Source organism: Mustelus asterias, chromosome 12 (genome assembly GCF_964213995.1).
Source record: "Mustelus asterias chromosome 12, sMusAst1.hap1.1, whole genome shotgun sequence".
Lineage (NCBI taxonomy): Eukaryota > Metazoa > Chordata > Chondrichthyes > Carcharhiniformes > Triakidae > Mustelus > Mustelus asterias.
In genome coordinates this window covers 43,221,796-43,241,864 of record NC_135812.1, presented here as the reverse complement: position 1 = coordinate 43,241,864, position 20,069 = coordinate 43,221,796, and the positions used below count along the sequence as shown (strand labels likewise).

General features: G+C 46.8%; 1 protein-coding gene across 1 annotated transcript in view; it reads left to right on the top strand.

The window, feature by feature from the left end:
* Positions 1 to 20,069, top strand: part of rasa4 (RAS p21 protein activator 4) — a 223,312-nt gene that overhangs the window by 126,592 nt on the left and 76,651 nt on the right. The window contains exon 6 of the mRNA XM_078225114.1: positions 16,641 to 16,722. Coding sequence (XP_078081240.1) covers positions 16,641 to 16,722 — 82 coding nt within the window. The remainder of the gene's footprint in view (positions 1 to 16,640; positions 16,723 to 20,069) is intronic.

Here is a 20,069-nt window from a genome sequence, read left to right as displayed (position 1 = left end):
AAACAGGATCTATTTTAGTCAACCTCTTGCATAATACTATTGGGCTAAACTGAAAGAGATGTCTTTTTTTTAAACGATGATGGAGGACTGTTTTCCTGGTGTTGTTTCCTCCTGCCCCTTGTGTTCAAGGTCACTCGAAAACCGTACTCGGGACATCAATTTGCAAAGCATTTTCCTGAAAGTTGCTTTGTTGCCACGAAAGAACAAAATAAATGCAGATCTGAACAACACTCTACCCACTCTGCTGCCACACATCCCAATGACTCATCCCATTCAATCAGGAAGGGAAACAGTCTGAACAGCTCTGAATAGAACACAAGAGTAGTTAAATGGTGAATGCATTATTTTCAAGGGCATTAATGTTATTTTGTTTTAACAAGGCTTAGCTAAATTGCCTGCCTCTGGGTTTGTTTTCCATTGTAAATGAATCACACAGCTTTAATCCTAAACAGGGGGATCTGATAGATTTGAGGAAATCTTGATTGAGGCTTTTTGTGTCTAAATTAAAACATCTGTTCCCAATCCAGAAAAGTGATAGTTACAAATAGAGAATGTTCGGGGGAGTGGGGAGGAGAGTTTTAACTCCTGAAATCAGGTGGGCTTGCGCATGTGGGTAGCAAACATTTTTGAAATTTTAAAACCCACTCCAGTCTGCCCGCTTGTGGTTTTAACAAAGCTGGGTTGTGGATAGGGCTCAAGTACACGACTGAGCCACTCCCAGTGGTGCGTTGGGCAGGAAACTTGTGTCTTCATTTCAACAGGATTTAAATTTTTGACCCATGGGGGCTTGGGTTGCCCAGGGTTTCCAGAAGCTCGACAGGTCAAAGGAGATACGTAGGACTGAGTCCATGAGGTAAATACATTTACAGCACTGCTTGTGGGCCAGGAGGTGTGGGAATGCTTCTGCTGAGTTTACCTCTTTAACAGGCGGCTCAATTGGCCAATACCTCCCACCCTCAGCAATCTCAGACCCCCTCCATCTCCAATCCTCAACTCCCACTACCCCATTCTTCAATCTTTCTACTGCCTATTCCACGATCCCTACACCTGCAAACTCCCACACCCTCCACAGACTGGATCACGCTCCCCTCATTCCCTAGATCTCCGTCTCCCCCGTAACTCTGATGTCTGACTCCCCGAGGTGGTCTCCACACCCCATTCCCACCGCCCCCACAGCTCAGATCTCTGACCCTCCCAATGTCCACAATCATGCCTGAGTTCAGTGTATATTTACCAGAATGATACTTGCATTCCAAGGGCTGAATTATACGGTGAGATTCACAAAATCTCTGGAATTTAGAATGTTAAGGAATAACGTGATTGAATACTTTTTCAAAGTATTAAATGGAACTGATAGTTTGGATAGATTGAAAATATTCTCCCTGGTTGGGAGGGGTTAGGACTGAAAGGCAGACCCTTTTAGGGTGAGAGATGTTTGTAACGCTCTTCCATGAACAATAATTGATGCAAGATCAATTGTCAATTTTAAATCTGAGATGGATAGGTTTTTGTTAACCGAGGTATTAAGGGATATGAGGCAAAGTTGCACATTGCACGCTAGACCCCAGATCAACAATGATCTCACTGAATTGTGGGCAGTCTCCTGGAGCCAGATAGCCTCCTCCAGATACTATCTTTCTATGTTCCTATATAGGATGTCCAGGAAATGTTTATTTCTGTGTTTCCTCTCTGGAAGTACTCCCTGACTCTCCAAAGGTTGTCCATCATCTACAAGTCTGGAGTATGATGGAATAGTTTTGGCTTGCCCGGATGGGTGCAGCTCCCACAACACTGGAGAAGCTCAACACCATCCAGGACAAAGCAGCCCACTTGATCAGCACCCCATCCATCACCTTAAACATTCACTCTCTCCACAATCGACTCGACACGCAGTGGCAGCAATGTTCACCATTTAGAAGAAGTATTGCAACAACTCATTAAAGCTGCTTCAGCGGCTCCTTCCCAACCCACCACTTCTACCATCCACAAGGACAAGGGCAGCAGATGCACCTGAAAGCTCCCTTCCAAGTCACTCGCCATCCTGGCTTGGAAACATATCGCCATTCCTACACCATCGTTGGGTCAAAATTGTTGAAGTCCCTCCCTAACAGCACTGTGGATGTACCTACACTTCATGGACTGCAGTGGTTCAAGATGGCGGCTCGCCACCACCTTCTCAAGGGCAATTAGGAATGGGGAATAATTGCTGGCCCAGCCAGCGATGCCCACATCCTGTAAATGAATAAAGAAAAACATTCCGCCATCTTCTTCCACTCTATCTTGTCAAATACACTCCATCATGTCACACCTCCAACCAACTCAACTTGCACAAACCTGGCCGTCACTTTCTACGCCCTTTATCCATCCACTGCTGCCACTCATCCCAGTCCTTGTATAATGTGATACAATTTTTTTGCAGTCACCTCACTGCATCCAAGTGAATATGTTACCATCATTCCTTCATCGGTCTGTGCTTTCGCTTCTTGGAGGAGAAATGAGCACCAAAACACAAGTGAGATGAAGACTGGAGGTGGCCACAGGTAGCCCAGCTCACAGAGGCAGAGGAGGAAGCCCTGCGGGTAGGTGACACATCCACCTCCTCTCAGTCAGAGGTGTAGGGCGGGATTTTTCAGCTGCATTCGCCCCAATGCCAAAAGTTCCTGTCTGAGGTCAACGGACCTTTGCATGATCTGCTGTATTTTCTGTCCTGCACATTACGATTCCCGGGGCGGGTGGGATGGGAAAATTCCGCTCATAGAATCAGGGAGCTGACAAGTAGCTGGTGTCATGATGACGAACATCTCTGACACACATCTGCTAATTTTAATCGATGGCTGATGTATGAGCAGCCTGAGTGTAATTATTGTCAAGATTGTTACTTTGCCAGAGCTAATTTGTATCCTATTTGTCTTCCAGGACGTCCAATCATAGAACAACAGTCTGTGGACTTGCCTGGATAGTGGTTCCTCAGAGGAGTCCATTCCTCATGAGGGTGCACCATCAAACGTCCTATAGACATGCGCCAACACAGGTACTCATACCTCAGAGGGTTCTACAGCTAACTGGGCTTTGGCTTCATGCTTCACACCTCACAATTCCGCTCCAGTAGATACATGGGCAGGGAGAGCTGTGGAGAATCCGGTTAGAGAGTGCAATCCACACCCAGCTCTGCTCAGCTGGACACAGACACTGAGAGGGATAATGCTAGAGCTGCTTTGTCCATTTAGCCAGTACCTCCAGATGTGCCACGCACCAGGGCAGAAAGGATGGAGTCCAGTTCCAACAATACCATTGAAGGAATGTCTGCCAGAGAGTGTGGCCACCTTCCTGGAACTTCAAGCACACTCAAATAAATCCATGCAGGCCGTAACCATGGCAATGCAGGAAATGGCTGCTGCATTAAAGAGGATGACAAATCCCATACTCGTGGCCTCACAGTGGATCACTGATCTTCACCAAGCTGCCCTCTCCACCCTGGTTGGAGTCAATGGCACTGGCCAAGGAGAGGAAAGCTGGCAGACAGAGACATGGAGGTGAGAGCTCCACTCAAAGCACCCCTACTTCTTACCCACGGCAACCATGAGGAAACGCTAACTCCAATAGACACATACGGGCTGCATTTGATTCCCTGTGACTCCGGGGGTGCCTGCCCCACTACCTTTGAGCTGTCCCCCATAACACATAAGTGGGCAGGAGCCAAAAGCAGAAGCTGGCCTGCCATTTTAAAATAAAAACATAATGATCAATGAAGCTTGTTACCAAGCCAACTGACCAGAATAATGTGCTGCCCACACCATGACACAGCTGGCATGGGCAGGAGTGAGCAGGTTTTTAAGGAAACTGCTTTAAAGACGGGAAACATCCTTCGGGGTAGGGAGGGTGCCCTGTGTGCATCGGTGGCACTCCCCTTATGACGATATCCCCGCCTCGTTCCTCTCCACCTAGCCTCTTCCAAAACCTTTTTCCGCACCCCTCCCCCTCCCCCAACATTAACCTCTTCCCTGGCCTCTCTAATTCCACCTTTTCCAATAGCCCAGACTTAACCACTCTCTGGGACCCATGTACTCTTCGTTGTGGGCCACATTGCAGTCCCAGCAGTGCCCACTACTGAGTTCTGGCACTAGTGGGTCTACTGGCTGGCCATCTCAGGGATGGCACTTTCTCCCTCTGAATAGTAGAAGTCCCACTCTCTGCCTGTCTAGTCTGCCGGCAGTACGTTACAGCTGCGGGGAGGCTTCTGTCAGCCACGTGTCTACCAGCCAACTCATTCAAGGTGGGGGTTGGGGAGGCTGGGAGACGGTAATGATACCAACTCCTCCCATCCCACCGCACATGAAATCAAGCCCATGTACTAGGGTGAAACCAGTCATGGCTTCTCAATCTTTAAGAACAGTTTCATATTGAGTATAGAGGCTTCGAAAGTTTTGTTGCTAATGACAAAATCAGCCCATTTCTTCTCACAAGGTGCAGTGATGACAATCTTGAAAGGTATCAACGCTTTTCATGTCCTCATTCAGTATGCAAATCTGTACCAGAGAATAAAGTATTCCTTTCACTTCAGAGGCACAATGCGACTAATTAAGGCTGCTTCCACCTCTGCTGCAATCACAAGGGATGCAGCATGTAGAAGTGGCAGGAGCTGTATGAAAAAGCCATTGTAATTCACCAAGCGTATGCATGTGGGTGTTTAACAGAATGTGATGTTGTTAAGTTTCCTTTTCTTTTTGTAATGGCATATCAAATGTAATTATTTACACCACTTTGCAGAGTTTCCCATTACTGTATCCCCAGTGTCAAACTGATGGTGAATGTCCAGGTTGGTGCAGACCTGTTGGTAGATGCGAGGTCAGGGCATGCTTGAATGATGGACTGTTGTGTGGTAGGTGTCGTGCGGTTTGTTGGGAGCAGGCCGCAGGATTTCATTTTTTCTTTTCGCCATCGTGAGTCTCTAGCTCAATCTTCCGATTGTTAGGACATCGCCTGTAGTGGTGTATGTGACAGGTCTGGCGCTGGGTAAACATCGTAATATTGTACATCCTCCTCTGCATCAGCATTCTCATCATCAGAAGATGATTGATTGACGAGCACCCTGCTTGTCCGATACCTCTGGTCCTCTCTGCTGCACAGTGCTTTGCCAATCAGAGCATATCGTTATCATCCCAGACACACACACACACACACTACCGCGGCTGCTGAGCAAGAGAGAAAAGTTTGCAAAAAAAACTATGGGAAGTGATGCTGTTGCTGGAATACTGGAGGAGATAAAGGTGGATGAAGAGGTGGAACGAGTGAGAGGCTGTCATTTCTTAAAGTAGATAGGTCACCCGGTTATAACCCAGTAGGAAAAAAACTCATAAAACATGAGAAATGGCTGGTTCTGGTCTGTACACCTTAAAATGGAACTCCAGTTTGAATCAGTTCCGATCATTTCTGGGTTTCACTGCTTCTTTCCAACTGGGAATGGGATACATCCTAGGTTGCTGAGGGAAGTAAGGGTGGGAATTGCCATGGTGCAAACAACAATCATCTCAGTCCTCCATAGATACTGGGCTGGAGCCAAAGGAAGATTTGCACAAATGACAGGGTCAGCCATGAATTCAGTTCCCTGGTAGCCGAGGTTTGGCGTGTCTCGCTGCTAAACGGGCGTGTGGCAGAGACCTTCTTTTGGTTTCACACCAGCTGTGCACTGGTGGAATGAACTCCCCGGTTGATAAAAGTTCCTGGTTTCTGTGGCAGTTTTCAGATTGCCGCATGTGTGGCATCAGTGGCACCCGGTGTCTGAGGACGGCATGGTGGCACTGGGGCAACACAGTGGTTAGCACTGCTGCCTCATAGCGCCAGGGACCCGGGTTCAATTCCAGCCTCGGGTCACTGTCTGTGTGGAGTTTACACATTCTCCCTATTCTGCGTCAATTTCCTTCGGATGCTCTGGTTTCCTCCCACAGTCTAAAGATGTGCAGGTTAGGTTGATTGGCCATGCTAAATTGCCCCTAGTGTTTAGGGGGATTAGCAGGGTAAACGTGTGGGGTTGCGGGAGTCGGGCCTGGGTGGGATTGTGATCGGTACAGACTTGATGGGCCAAATGGCCTCCTTCTGTACTGTAGAGATTTTATGATCTATGAACAGAGAGGCCCGTGCCACAGTCTGCTCACTTAAACTAGTGTCACAGGAGAGATTGAAATCAATCAACATCCTGGCAAACAACCCACCCGTGACTACCATCTGTATTTACATACATCCAACTGCCAGGCCCTCAGGATGTCTTTGGTGATGCAGTGGAAGGAGGCAGAGGAATTCAGGACAATAAAGACATCTGAGACATAGCATCATAGAATCAATTCAGCACATTGTGTCTGCACCAACCACAATCCCACCCCGGCCCTATCCCCATAACGCCATGTATTTACCCTTGCTAATCCCCCTGACACTAAGGGGCAATTGAGCATGGTCAATCCAGCTAACCCGCACATCTTTGGACTGTGGGAGGAAACCGGAGCACCCGGAGGAAACCCACGCAGACACGGGGAGGACGTGCAAACTCCGCACAGAGACAGTCACCCAAGGCCAGAATTGAACCCGGGTCCCTGGTGCTGTGAGGCAGCAGTGCTAACCACTATGCCACTGTGCCGCCCATATTTATTATCACAAAACCTCACTCAAAACTGTCTGCTGGGAGGAAATGAGAAACATTGAGCCAGCACCGATACTGTATAATCTGAACATTAAACACCTCCGTGAAGTGACGCACATCTTGTTTCACGAGTTTCCCTGTTAAGCTGGGTTTCGAGGGGTTAAATTCTAGGGCAAAATTTTACACTTTCCCCCTATCACCCAAGGTGGGTTTGGAGGATGGGGTGGTTGAGGGGAGTGTAAAATTGCATGGACAGGATTCCCCCCGCCCCAGAGCCCCTCCACCCAAAGCCAGATACAATTTCATGGTTGGGCAGGTTGACAAGCCCTTACTTGTCCAGCCACAAATTTCAGACTGGTGAGAAGGAGGGAACCCTGAGAGTTGGGGCATATACCCCTGTCTCTCCCCCAGTCCCCCCCCCCCTCCCCCCAACACACACACACACAATATTGCAGCTCTGGGAGTCCCTTTCTGCCCTGTTCTACCACTATTGCTGTCACAATCTCTCCCCACCCATCTCCCCCTTCCCAAGCCATCCCCCACCTTCCCACCCCCCGGACTTTGTCCCAGCCAGACCGCTGCAGTACCGCTTCTTGCCATTACAGCGCTGTGTCTGCCCTGGGGGGGAGGGGCAGTGATTGGCTGACAGCTCTCAAAGGGAGGATTTCCTTTTGAGGGTGGATGGAAGGACTCACTGTCCTTGAAATTCTGCCCCAAATCTCTGTTGAACTCTACCTCATAACTTGTGTTAATCTTCATTGGGATAATCATTCACCTCCAGTGACTGCTGCCAAGTATACTTTATGGTCGGCATGATGGCACAGTGGTTAGCACTGCTGCCTCACAGCGCCAGGGACCTGGGTCTGATTCATGGCTTGGGTCACTGTCTTTGTGGAGTCTGCACATTCTCTCCATGTCTGCGTGGGTTTCCTCCGGGTACTCCAGTTTCCCCTCACAGTCCAAAAGATGTGCTGGTTAGATGCATTGGCCAAGCTAAATTCTCCCTCAGTGCACCCGAACAGGGGCCGGAGCGTGGTGACGAGGTGATTTTCACAATAACTTCATTGCAGTGTTAATGTAAGCCAACTTGTGACACTAATAAACAATAAATAAATAAATTACCCTCTATGATAGTGCGCTATCCCCTGTGATAATGACCCTCTATGATAGTGCGCTATCCCCTGTGATAGTGCTTGTCCTGCCAATGAGGAGCAGGTTACATACATGCAGCCAAATGCACATCCCTTTAACTCAGGGTGGCTGAGTGAAAGGGACATGCCCCACTCCTCATCCCTCCCCCCACTCTACCCACCTCCTCATCCCTCCCCCACTCTACCCAACTCCTCATCCCTCCCCCACTCTGCCCAACTCCTCATCCCTCCCCCACTCTGCCCAACTCCTCATCCCTCCCCCACTCTGCCCAACTCCTCCCCCATTCTACCCAACTGCTCACCCCTCCCCCACTCTGACCCACTCTTCACCCTTCCCCACTCTGTCCTAGCACGAGGGGCTGAATGGCCTCCCACTGTAAAAACGCTGTGATCTACATCAGAGCAACATGATTGATCATATCCTCAAACAGTGAACCAGCTTTAATTAGTGTTTGGAGTTCTCCCTTTGAAATGTGGAGGCGAATTATCCTTGGACATTGATAAATGTTGTCGATATATATCCTTCCCACTCAGTCCTATCCTACCTCAGTTATCGGAATGTAAGATAGTTCGACGAACCTCCCGCGAGAAATAAAAATGTGAATATTTTAATTGCGAATATCAAATGTTGAATGGTGCCACACAGCCAGCAGTGGAAAACATGGAGAAGCACTTTCCAAAAGCTCTGTTGTGCCAGGGACCCATTGTTCTGGATGGCGGATCTTTCTGGAATTGCACACCACAGGTTTGATTTGATTTGATTTATTATGTCACATGTATTAGTGTACAGTGAAAAGTATTGTTTATTGCGCGCTATACATACAAAGCATACCATTCATAGAGAAGGAAATGAGAGAGTGCAGAATGTAGTGTTACAGTCATAGCTCGGGTGGAGAGAAAGATCAACTTAATGCGAGGTAGGTCCATTCAAAAGTCTGATGGCAGCAGGGAAGAAGGTGTTCTTGAGTCGGTTGGTACGTGACCTCAGACTTGTATCTTTTTCCTGATGGAAGAACATAGAAGAGAGAGGTCTTCAGCTTCTCAATGCTTTACCACACTGAGCTCTAGTTTGCTTCAAAAAATATTGCCGGAATGTTCCAGTTGGCCTCATAGTTCAGTCGAACCCATTTAACAGACCAAAAAAAGACATGTCTTCAGACTTTTCCAAATGCAATGTAACATTAACTCATCTGATATCTTGGTCAGCCTTACAACTTCCCCAGAATAGATTCATACTGAACATGGACAGGCATTAATAGTAGCAAAGCAAAATTGAATGGTTTCGTATTTTCAAGTATGGAAAATGCCCTCTGAGTGTACAAAAGGTCGTAGACAATGTCTGCTCCCGTTAGCTCACACTGGCTTCCTTCAGTAAGTATTATTCCCAAGCAAATCTGTCTCTGTCTGAAATCTCGTGATCTGCTAAAAGATTGGTCTCTGAGACTGGAATGTTAGTTTAGAAAATTCTGGAAGCGGCAAACTCCACACACAAAAGTGGTCTGCAACTGAATGTATTGTGAGAGGTGGGGGCGGGGGCAAGAGGGGAGTTGCCTCCCTATGGACTGATTATCCAGTGACACAGAGAATAAAGGCACAGACAGACCCAGTATCTTCACTGTGACAGAACAATGAGGAGAGGGACGATCGATAAGGAAAAGTGAAATACAATATTCTCGGCAAATATTAATAATTCTATTATTCTGTCTAGAAGTGTAATCATCTTGGGCTGGTTCTTATCTATCTTTATAATCAGAAATCTTGCGAATGTCAAGCATCACACATCAAAAGTCTGGGTTGTCAAATTAAATGTGAGGATATTCTGTGAAAGGTCAGTCTTGCAGTCACCATTTTAAAACATTGTTTTGAAGTACACAACCCAAGCTTTTCCCTGGACCGGGGAAGGAACATCCCCAGAAGTAGCCAATCCCAGTCCATCCAACCAGAGTGAGCCAACACTTCTCTCACAGTCCAATATAGTTATAGTTTTAAAATTCCCTTCTCCACCACCCAATCCAAGACTGCTCCACTCCTACCCCTCACTCTGCTCCACACCCTCCCCCACTCCTCACCCCTGCCCCACTCCACACCCTCCCCCACTCCTCACCCCTCCCCCACTCCTCACCCCTGCCCCACTCCTCACCCCTGCCCCACTCATCCCTCCGCCACTCCACACCCTCCCCTACTCCACACTCCCCCCCACTCCACACTCCCCCCCCCACTCCACACTCCCCCCCCGCCACTCCACACTCCCCCCCCACTCCTCACCCCTCCCCCACTCCTCACCCCTCCCCCACTCCTCACCCCTCCCCCACTCCTCACCCCTCCCCCACTCCTCACCCCTCCCCCACTCTGTCCCACTCCTCACCTCTCCCCCATTCTTCCCCAGCCCTCCCCCACTCTACCCAACTGCTCACATCTCCCCCATTCTGGGCCACTCCTCACCCTTCCCCACTCTGCCTCAGCATGAGGGGCTGAATGGCCTCCCACTGTAAAAACACTGTGATCTACATCAGAGCAACATGATTGATCATATCCTCAAACAGTAAATCAGCTTTAATTAGTGTTTGGAGTTCTCTCTTTGAAATGCGGAGGCGAATTATCCTTGGGCATTGATAAATGTTATCGATATATATTCTTCCCACTCAGTCCTATCCTACCTCAGTGTTATCAGAATGTAAGATAGTTTGGCGAAGCTCCGCAAGAAATAAAAAATGTGAATATTTTAATTGCGAATAGCAAATGTTGAATGGTGCCACACAGCCAGCAGTGGAAAACATGGAGAAGATATTTAGATAGCAACTAATTGGATATTGAGCACCTCAGACACAGCGTACAGGCTGACAGAGTCTGTCTGCAAAGGCTGTGCAGTTAATTAAGGGTGCCTGATGATGCATGATAAATCTTGGGTTTCATGACACATTGTACAAAGAATGGATCACACAGACACAGCCTCAACGCACAGTGGAAGAGGTCAGGGATGTCTGTTTTCTCCAACATCATTCAAACAGATTTAATGATCTGCTTTGTTAACCATAAACATGTCAAAAACAATTCACGAACATCCACAAGCCATTCTAGCCCCATGCACGCGGACAGAGAACCTGCCCTAGCCATGTGTGTGAAACTCTCACACATGGGCAGCACAGCGGCACAGTGGTTAGTACTGCTGCCTCACAGCGCCAGGGACCCAAGATTGACTCCGACCTCGTGTGACTGTGTGGAGTTTGCACATTCTCCCTGTGTCTGCGTGGGTTTCCTCCAGGTGCTCCGGTTTCCTCCCACAGTCCAAAGATGTGTAGGTTAGGTGGATTGGCCATGCTAAATTGCCCTTTAGTGTCCCAAGATTAGATGGATTAGCCATGGTAAATGGGTCGAGTTACGTGGACAGGGTGGGGTTTGGGCCTGAGTAAGATGCTCTGTCGGAGAGTTGGTGCAGACTCACTGGGCCAAATGGCCTCCTTCTGCGCTGTAGGAATTTTATGATTCTATGATTTTCCCAGAGAGAGATGAATGAATCTGTACCAAGCTTGTAAGTGGATGAACGGGTCAGTTTTAACCCTGAGTAAGTGATTTGTTCAGTAACTTGGCAACTAGATGACCTAGTAGGTATTCTAGTGGTCCAGTGAATGGCTATTAACTCTCAGTCTGAGTCACAGTTCAGTATTCTCCATTATCCTAATTTAATAGTCAGAGATATTTGAATGAACCAATGTATTTCAAATGTCCCTTTGATAGTTGACAGTAAAAGACTTCAAGATAAATCTACCAAGCTGATTGATGAGGGTAGGACAGTGGATGTTGTTTACATGGACTTCAGTAAGGCCTTTGACAAGGTCCCTTATGGCAGACTGGTGCAGAAGGTGAAGTTGCATGCGATCAGAGGTGAGCTGGCAAGGTGGATACAGAACTGGCTCATTCATAGAAGACAGAGGATAGCAGTGGAAGGATGTGTTTCTGAATGGAGGGCTGTGACAAGTGGTGTTCCTCAGGGATCAGTGCTGGGACCTTTGCTGTTTGTAATATATATATAAATGATTTGGAGGAAAATATGACTGGTTTGATTGGTAAGTTTGCAGACGACACAAAGGTTGGTGAATTTGCGGATAGCAATGAGGGCCATCAGAGGATACAGCAGGATATAGATTGGTTGGAGACTTGGGCAGAGAGATGGCAGATGGAGTTTAATCTGGAAAAATGTGAGGTAATGCATTTTGGAAGGTCTAATACAGATAGGAAATATACAGTAAATAGCAGAAGCCCTAAGAGTATTGATAGGCAGAGGGATCTGGGTGTACAGGTACACAGGTCACTGAAAGTGGCAACACAAGTGGAGGAGGTAGTCAAGAAGGCATACGGCATGCTTGCCTTCATCGGCCGGGACATTGAGTTTGAAACTTGGCAAGTCATTGCAGCTTTATAGAACCTTAATTTACTGCACTTGGAATATAGTGTTCAATTCTGGTCGCCACACTAACAGAAGGATGCGGAGGCTTTGGAGAGGGTACAGAAAACATTTATCAGGATGCTGCCTGGTATGGAGGGCAGTAGCTATGAGGAGAGGTTGGAGAAATTTGGTTTGTTCTCACTGGAACGACAGAGATTGAGGGGTGACCTGATAGAAGTCTACAAGATTATGAGGGACATGGACAGAGTGGATAGTCAGAAGCTTTTTCCCAAGGTGGAAGAGTCAATTACTAGGTGCATACATTTAAGGTGCGAGGGGCAAGGTTTAAAGGAAATGTATGAGGCAAGTTTTTTACACAGATGGTGATGGGTGCCTTGAACTCGCTGCCGGGGGAGCGAGATACTATAGGGACTTTTCAGGGGCGTCTTGACAAATACATGAATAGGATGGGAATAGAGGGATTTGGTCCCCAGAAGGGTAGGGGGTTTTAGTTCAGTCGCGCAGCATGGTCGGTGCAGGCTTGGAGGGCCGAAGGGCCTGTTCCTGTGATGTAATTTTCCTTGTTCTTTATAAGATGCCTATGCTTTAGGAAGTCTGCAAGCTTATCCCAAGGATTGACTTATTCATCGGATTTCTATACCACCCAGACCCCCAAGGACTCAGAGTTTGTCAGTCTTTGTTAACTCTAGCAAATTAGATCCGTTGTGGTGTGAACGGGGTCTTGTTGGATGTTGTATCTCATATGCTTGAGACAGGAGCTGGTTGGTTGCAGGTGTCACCTCTGTTGGGCAGGCAAGTCCCATTCTGATTTTACGGCTATTATCCCAGGGCTGAGGCATCCTCCCACATCTGGGGTGATGTCTCGCCTTCCAGAGCTACTGGCTGGCCAATCAGATGACTAGCAATTCACCTGTCTGGCATGCACTGGGCAAGAGAGTTGAGAGCCTGGGCTTGTGAGAGCGGAGGAAAGGCCAGGCGGAGTGGGTAGCACAATGGGACTGCCTCTGTCCCACTGTAACACCCACCGTCGTGCTGGGAGCGAACCCCGAAGTGACCATAGACTGAACATTTAAGGGCCTCAAATAGCCCAAGGGTGCATGTGTCCCCCATTGTTGGTGAACTACCAGTGGAGGTAGATAGGTGACAAGCATGGCACCCACACCATGTCACCCAATTTTACGCCCTTCCACCTGCCGGTCTCCCCACAGTGGGGGAGATGGGGGGGGAGCACGGGGTGTAAAATTCCACGTAATGTGTGAGATGATAACAGTGCGATGTAGGATGTAAAGGAGCCTGGTAAAGGCAGCTCAGTACAAACCTCAATCCTTTGAACTGGTTAACTGACCTGCTTGTTAATAACAGTACACCGTGTTCATACACTGTTACTTCACCAGCTGTTGTCTGGACAGCTGATCCGTGATGTGAAGTGGGTTTGGTTCCTGTACCCGCTGAGGTTATTCATGAAGGGAAAAGCCTTCTCAGCCTCACCCCTCACCTGAGATGTGGTGACCCTCAGGTTAAATCGGGCTTTTTTCAAAGTGGGGCTCGCGACCCACAGCTGGGTTGTGGGATGTTGAAAATGGGTCGCCCGGTAAATTTTCACTGCCCTACAAGCTGATACTGTTTATAAAAAAAACAGGATCTTCTGTGATCCTGTTAAAAAGAAACGGGGTGAATTTTCACATTCCGCCTGCCCATGGGAATCGGAGTGGGCGAGGGGCAGATCAATGAAAGGTCCGTTGACCTCGGGTGGGATCTTCTGGTTTCAGGGTGAACGTGACTGGAAAATCCCACCCAGGATGTTTCATGATCCTGTTTAAAACAAAGTGTGATTTTCTTTTTTCTTATTCATTCGTGGAACATGAGCTTCGCTGGCTGGCCAGCATTTATTGCCCATTCCTAGTTGCCCGAGGGCAGTTGAAAATCAATCACATTGCTGTGGCTCTGGAGTCACATGTAGGCCAGACCGGGTAAGAATGGCAGATTTCTTTCTCTAAAAGGACATTAGTGAACCAGATGGGTTTTTCCGACAATCGACAATGGTTCCATGGTCATCAGTAGATTCTTAATTCCAGATATTTATTGAATTCAAATTTCACCATCTGCTGGGATGGGAATTGAACCTGCGTCCCCAGAGCATTGCACTGGGTCTCTGGATTACTAGTCCAATGACAATACCATGACACCACTGCTTCCTTTTAAAAAAACTCGGGATCTTCTGTGATCCTGTATAAAAATAAAGTGGGATTTTCTTTGATTCTGTTCAAAAAAACTTGGGATGTTCAGTTTATATCACACATTTTGTAGAAGCCAGTATGACAATTAGATTCGCTCAGACAATGACATAACCAGCGTGAGGACTTTGATTTGGAGGAAAAGCTTAGTATTGCCTGATACAATTCAAGTAATGTGCACTTTCTGATAGGAAAAGATCAGAATTAGGAGCGAGGTGTATTTTTAAATGTAAATCCCATTTAGATTGTGACTGTAGCTTGCCTGGTCAGTGCACTCTGCCTGCGTTCCAAGTTTCCTGCCGTGAAGGCAGGCTATAATTTCAGAGTGTGACAGGTATCATCATTATCCAACTCATTATTTTTCCCCAGTGCATAAAACTGTGCTGCCTTTGAATCAATTAAAAAATGAAATGACATCTAAAAAACAGGAAAACCATTGAGATGTTTTTTTAAAAAATTACAGGCTGTATATGAGAAATGATAATCGACATATTAACTGCAGGCTTCAATGGATGCAGCAGAATGTAGTTATTGATGTGACATATCCTACCTATCAGGGATGGGATGGTAAAAGATAGAGATAGTAGGAGACTGTCCTGTTAGGTTTCCACCTAAAAAGCAGCATGTTGATCTGGTGAGCTCCGCATTCCAGAAGTGCATCTGAAACAAGAAATCTGTCACAAAAAAACATAGAAAATAGAAGCAGGAGTAGGCCATTCGACCCTTCAAGCCTGCTCCACCATTCATCTTGATCATGGCGGATCACTGTGATGCACAGTAAATGTCTGATTTCGTACACTTATTTGGAATGTATATGTTGACAAGAGGCGTTTGTAAAATACTGACACCAATTTCCTTTGTGCTGAAATATGGCCCAAATAAATTGGAAAATGGATCTGAAACTGACCCCCAGCATTTAATATACTGTACGATATTAGTACAAAGGGGAAAGATCGTATTTAATTGCACATCTCACGTGACGTGTGTCGCAAGGGCTGACCATTTGGTAAATGTGGATCGCCGGTAAAACACTAGGTTAAATCACCACCAATCAGCTCTCTGGGGCTATGGCAACATTTATATTTTTTTACTTCAGAGCAAGTTGTGACCCTTGAAGACAAACCCTACTGTTCTAAACTCCTGAGAGTCACGTCAAGAGTTAATCAACTCTGCAAACAGCTGGTCAGAAACTTTGAACTCTGCAAATTACACCTTTTAGCAGCAGCTTATACTATAGCAACAAAGGCTAGGATTCCCCCCACTCCCTGGTGGCATTTTCCAGTCCTGCCAAAGGTCCATGGACACCGTCAGCATTCCCTGTGTGGTGGCTTCCGTGGCAGTACCATGTTGCTTCATCCTCCGAGGAGAATCCTACAGGAGACACAGTCCAGAGGCAGGATGTGTTTAATAAGTTCCAGTGTGAACTAGTGGATGCAAAGGTATTTATGGGCCCAGGGGCAGTCCATGTGATGATCTCAATTATAGCCATTTGATTGGATGCGGAGGCGGTGGGGGGAGAAACCACCATCAGCAGGCGCTGGCTGTGACTCAGCTTGTAGAAGGTCTCCTGTAACAAATCATTCAGAAATGTCTCCCTGTGGAAATTCTCTGACTGCAGCGTCAGGTTACATTGAGCTATTTTTAAATCAGGAGGAGGTGGAATACTCAGAGAGGTTGCATTAGCTAGCTTTCTTCTTCTCTAGCCTAGTCCTCTGTCACTGTCCGATCAAAGTTTGTGTCACAATGGCAAAGTGCATGTTCCACACAGGGAGGCAAATTAGAAAGCAGAGTAACAGAAGCATTCAGGCCTTTGTTAATACTTGGTGCTGTCAGTGTGTTGCCAGGAATTCTAATTTTGCTGCTCTCTTTCTCCTGCTACTGAAATATCCAAGTGGCTCCTCACCACTGGCTACATGTTTTGGCACAGTGGGCATTTCAGTTGTGTCTCGTATGAAAGAAGTGATTTCTCGACTGTGCTGTTGCTGTGGATTATATTTTTAAACCTGCAAAGCTTTTTTAAGTTTTAAGTTGTTAAACATTTTTTTAAATAACCTTTTCTATTTGTTTCATTTCCATTTATTGCTTCAAAAAGACATTGTGCATTCTTACCTCCCCCAAAAGTACCAGTGATGGAATCTACTTCAGAGCAATGTGTTTGATGACATGGTGAGGTTGTGAAAGGTGCTATATCAATGCAAGTTGTTCTTTTTTCTTTTCAGAGACCTGGCTCGGAAAGATCTCAATGGAGCTTCAGATCCTTTCGTTAGAGTGCAGTACAATGGGAAAACCCAAGAAAGCTCTGTGAGTCCGCCCTGTTCCTATTGTGCTAATTCCGAACTGACCAACTCCATATTAAAGGTGTTAATAGCTTACATTTCAATGTCCTCATTCTGGTCATTGGGCAAAAGGTATGGAGTTCTTCTGATACTAATCTAATCATGTCACGTTGTTAGAATGTGACCAATGATAACATTGGATCTGGTGGAGTGTGACCAATGGTAACATGCTATAAGAGTCAGCTGACCCAGTAAACTAACCAGTGACAAAATGACGTGGTGGTCAGCTGACTCGGTATAAATAAGAAGCTGCTGGGATTTGTGGGAGCTTGGAATGGCCCAGGGTGAGGCCTCAAGTGTTGGAGTAATGAAGTTTCTTTATTAAACCTTTTTCTTTGATTTATAAGTTGGAGTAAGTCTTGTTTTATTTTATTGCCGATAACTGAAGAGTTCCTTCTGGTGGATCAACACAGATAACCAGCAGGCTAATTCAAACACATTACAGGAAAGGACACTATATTTCAGAAATGTATTTTCTAAAAAAAGGCTGGGGCCCAGATTCTCGCTCCTGGGTCGAGTATGCAAAGGCAGGAGAATTCCTGGCTCCCCTGAACCCGATATCTGAACATGGCTGCCCAGATATTCAGTGTTTGGTTTGGGGAGAGAGGGCTTGACTAGAAGTCAGGGTGGGCGACCTGGGAAGAACTGAGGAGGATGCCATGTGCGGGGGCAGTCTGGCAGGCAGGCCGGCCTCGGGGTTCTGGCACTGTGTCCAAAGTTTAAAAATAAAGATTAAAACATTCCTCCAGCCCTCACCGCTCACCCACTCTCCCCCCACCCACCACACAATCCTGTCCTATCCAAGCCAACCCATGCCACCTCCTGCCTCTCACTCACCTGCTCCCATAAACCCTCATTCCCTCCATATGCCCCCATCCCACACCCATGGCTCTTTGTAGCCCCATACCAATTTAATGGCAACTCATGTTAAGTCCTGTCCACCACCCTTTGCAATTGTACCTATCATGCCAACTAACCTAGTATCCACCATGGGCAGACCCCAGAAGCATTGCAGAAAGGAGATAACATAAAGCTCTATAAAATAAAGTGTCCATTGCAGACTTCACTATATTGAAAAAATATATTCTTATTCATAAAAGCCCATTTAATACATTTACATTTCTTCAACTAAGTAAAGCCTGATAACAACAAACATTTCATTCTAAAACACAAAACAATAAGAATTGAAATGCATAGTCCCACATTAAACAGTCAATAATCACTTGTAACTATCAATCAAACTGTGAACTAAGAGGCACCCTACTGTGGTAATGGATGGTTGTGAAAGCACTAATCCAGTAATGGGAACTTTCAGGCGACAGGCAAGTAAAATAGCAAACAATCATTTTTAATACACCAGACATTTATTTCAAAGATTTAAAGGGCAGGACCTTTAAATGCCTTGACAGCTTGCTTCCTTTGGCACACCCCTTTGATAGGTGCTTCTGACTATTTTGACAGGTCCCTTTGACAAGTGCTTCTGATAGTTTGGACAGCTGATTTCAACAGGTCTGTTGATGGTTCCAATGAGCTTGACAGTAATGAGTTTGTGCACTTTTTAACCTACATTTATGTCTGCGACTTGACAATCCCAAAGTGCAACCTGACCTACACCAAAGGGAACCTGACCTCCCCAAAGCTGTCCTGAGTCCCAATCCTCAGGGGAACCTTATCTCTTCAAAGGGATACCCTGGCTATCCAGACAAATCCACAAAGTTCAGATCTGTTCTTAATTAGCCCAATCTGGACACTTTGTGTTTCGCATTCTCGGCCTACCGAAATCCCACTGACTGGAGGCAGCTAATGCAAAATGTCCCCACTCCTGCTCCTGCAAAAATGGGAAGTGTCGTATTTGGGGGAGAGACTTGTGATTTCCGGCCACCTCTGGCATTTTTGCCACTTGGAGAGCCTCTTTGCTACAATGGTCACTCTGATCCAAGGTCATTTCTTCACCGATTTTCACTTCCATATGTTTCGCCTTTCTCAACCACTATAGAATTCTCTTATGCTCCTCTCCTGAAGTACCTGTTTCCTCAGTCTTCTCTCCCCAGTTTTCCCTTCTGCCCCAGCACACCCCACTTCCCATTATCTTTATCAAAGTAACACACTTCGTGATGATCTGCTCCTCTTTTTCTTTTAGATACACTCCAAACGTCCAGAACCGTTTCTCTCCTTACAGATGCTGCCAGACCTGCTGAGATTTTCCAGCATTTTCTTTCTTAGGGTCCACAACCATTTAGCTCTCTGCTGTGGAGGTCTTGTGGCTTAGTAGGTCACACCCCTGCCCCAGATTCTAGTCCCACTCCAGACCATTGTGACCATGGAGGAGTGTTCATGATGTGCTTCAACAGGTCATTAATCTTTCCAGCATTTCCCCACTATTCTATGAAGGGAGAAGGGAAAACAATGTATGTGAAGATATGAAACAAGCAAACAGCCCTCTGCTGTGTCCAGCCTGGTTTCCCTCTGGCTTCTGAGTGCACCATTCAAGATGTGGAGATACCGGCGTTGGAATGGGATAAACACAGTAAGAAGTCTAACAACACCAGGTTAAAGTCCAACAGGTTTATTTGGTAGCAAAAGCCACTAGCTTTCGGAACAGGCTGTTCCTTCATCAGGTGGGTGGGAGTTCTGATCACAAACAGGGCACAAAGACACAAACTCAATTTACATGAATAATGATTGGAATGTGAGTCTTTACAGCGAATCAAGTCTTAAAGGTACAGACAATGTGAGTGGAGGGAGCATTAAGCACAGGTTAAAGAGATGTGTATTGATTCCAGCCAGGACAGTTAGTGAGATTTTGCAAGCCCAGGCAAGTTGTGGGGGTTACAGATAGTGTGACATGAGCCCAAGATCCCGGTTGAGGCCGTCCTCATGTATGCGGAACCTGGCTATCAGTCTCTGCTCAGCGACTCTGCGCTGTCGTGTGTCGTGAAGGCCGCCTTGGAGAACGCTTATCCGGAGATCAGAGGCTGAATGCCCGTGACCGCTGAAGTGCTCCCCAACAGGAAGAGAACAGTTTTGCCTGGTGATTGTCGAGCGGTGTTCATTCATCCGTTGAAGTAGCGTCTGCATGGTTTCCCCAATGTACCATGCCTCGGGACATCCTTTCCTGCAGCGTAACAGGTAGACAACGTTGGCCGAGTTGCAAGAGTATGTACCGTGTACCTGGTGGATGGTTTTCTTGTGTGAGATGATGGCATCCGTGTCGATGATCTGGCACGTCTTGCAGAGGTTGCTGTGGCAGGGTTGTGTGGTGTCGTGGTCACTGTTCTCCTGAAGGCTGGGTAGTTTGCTGCGGACAATGGT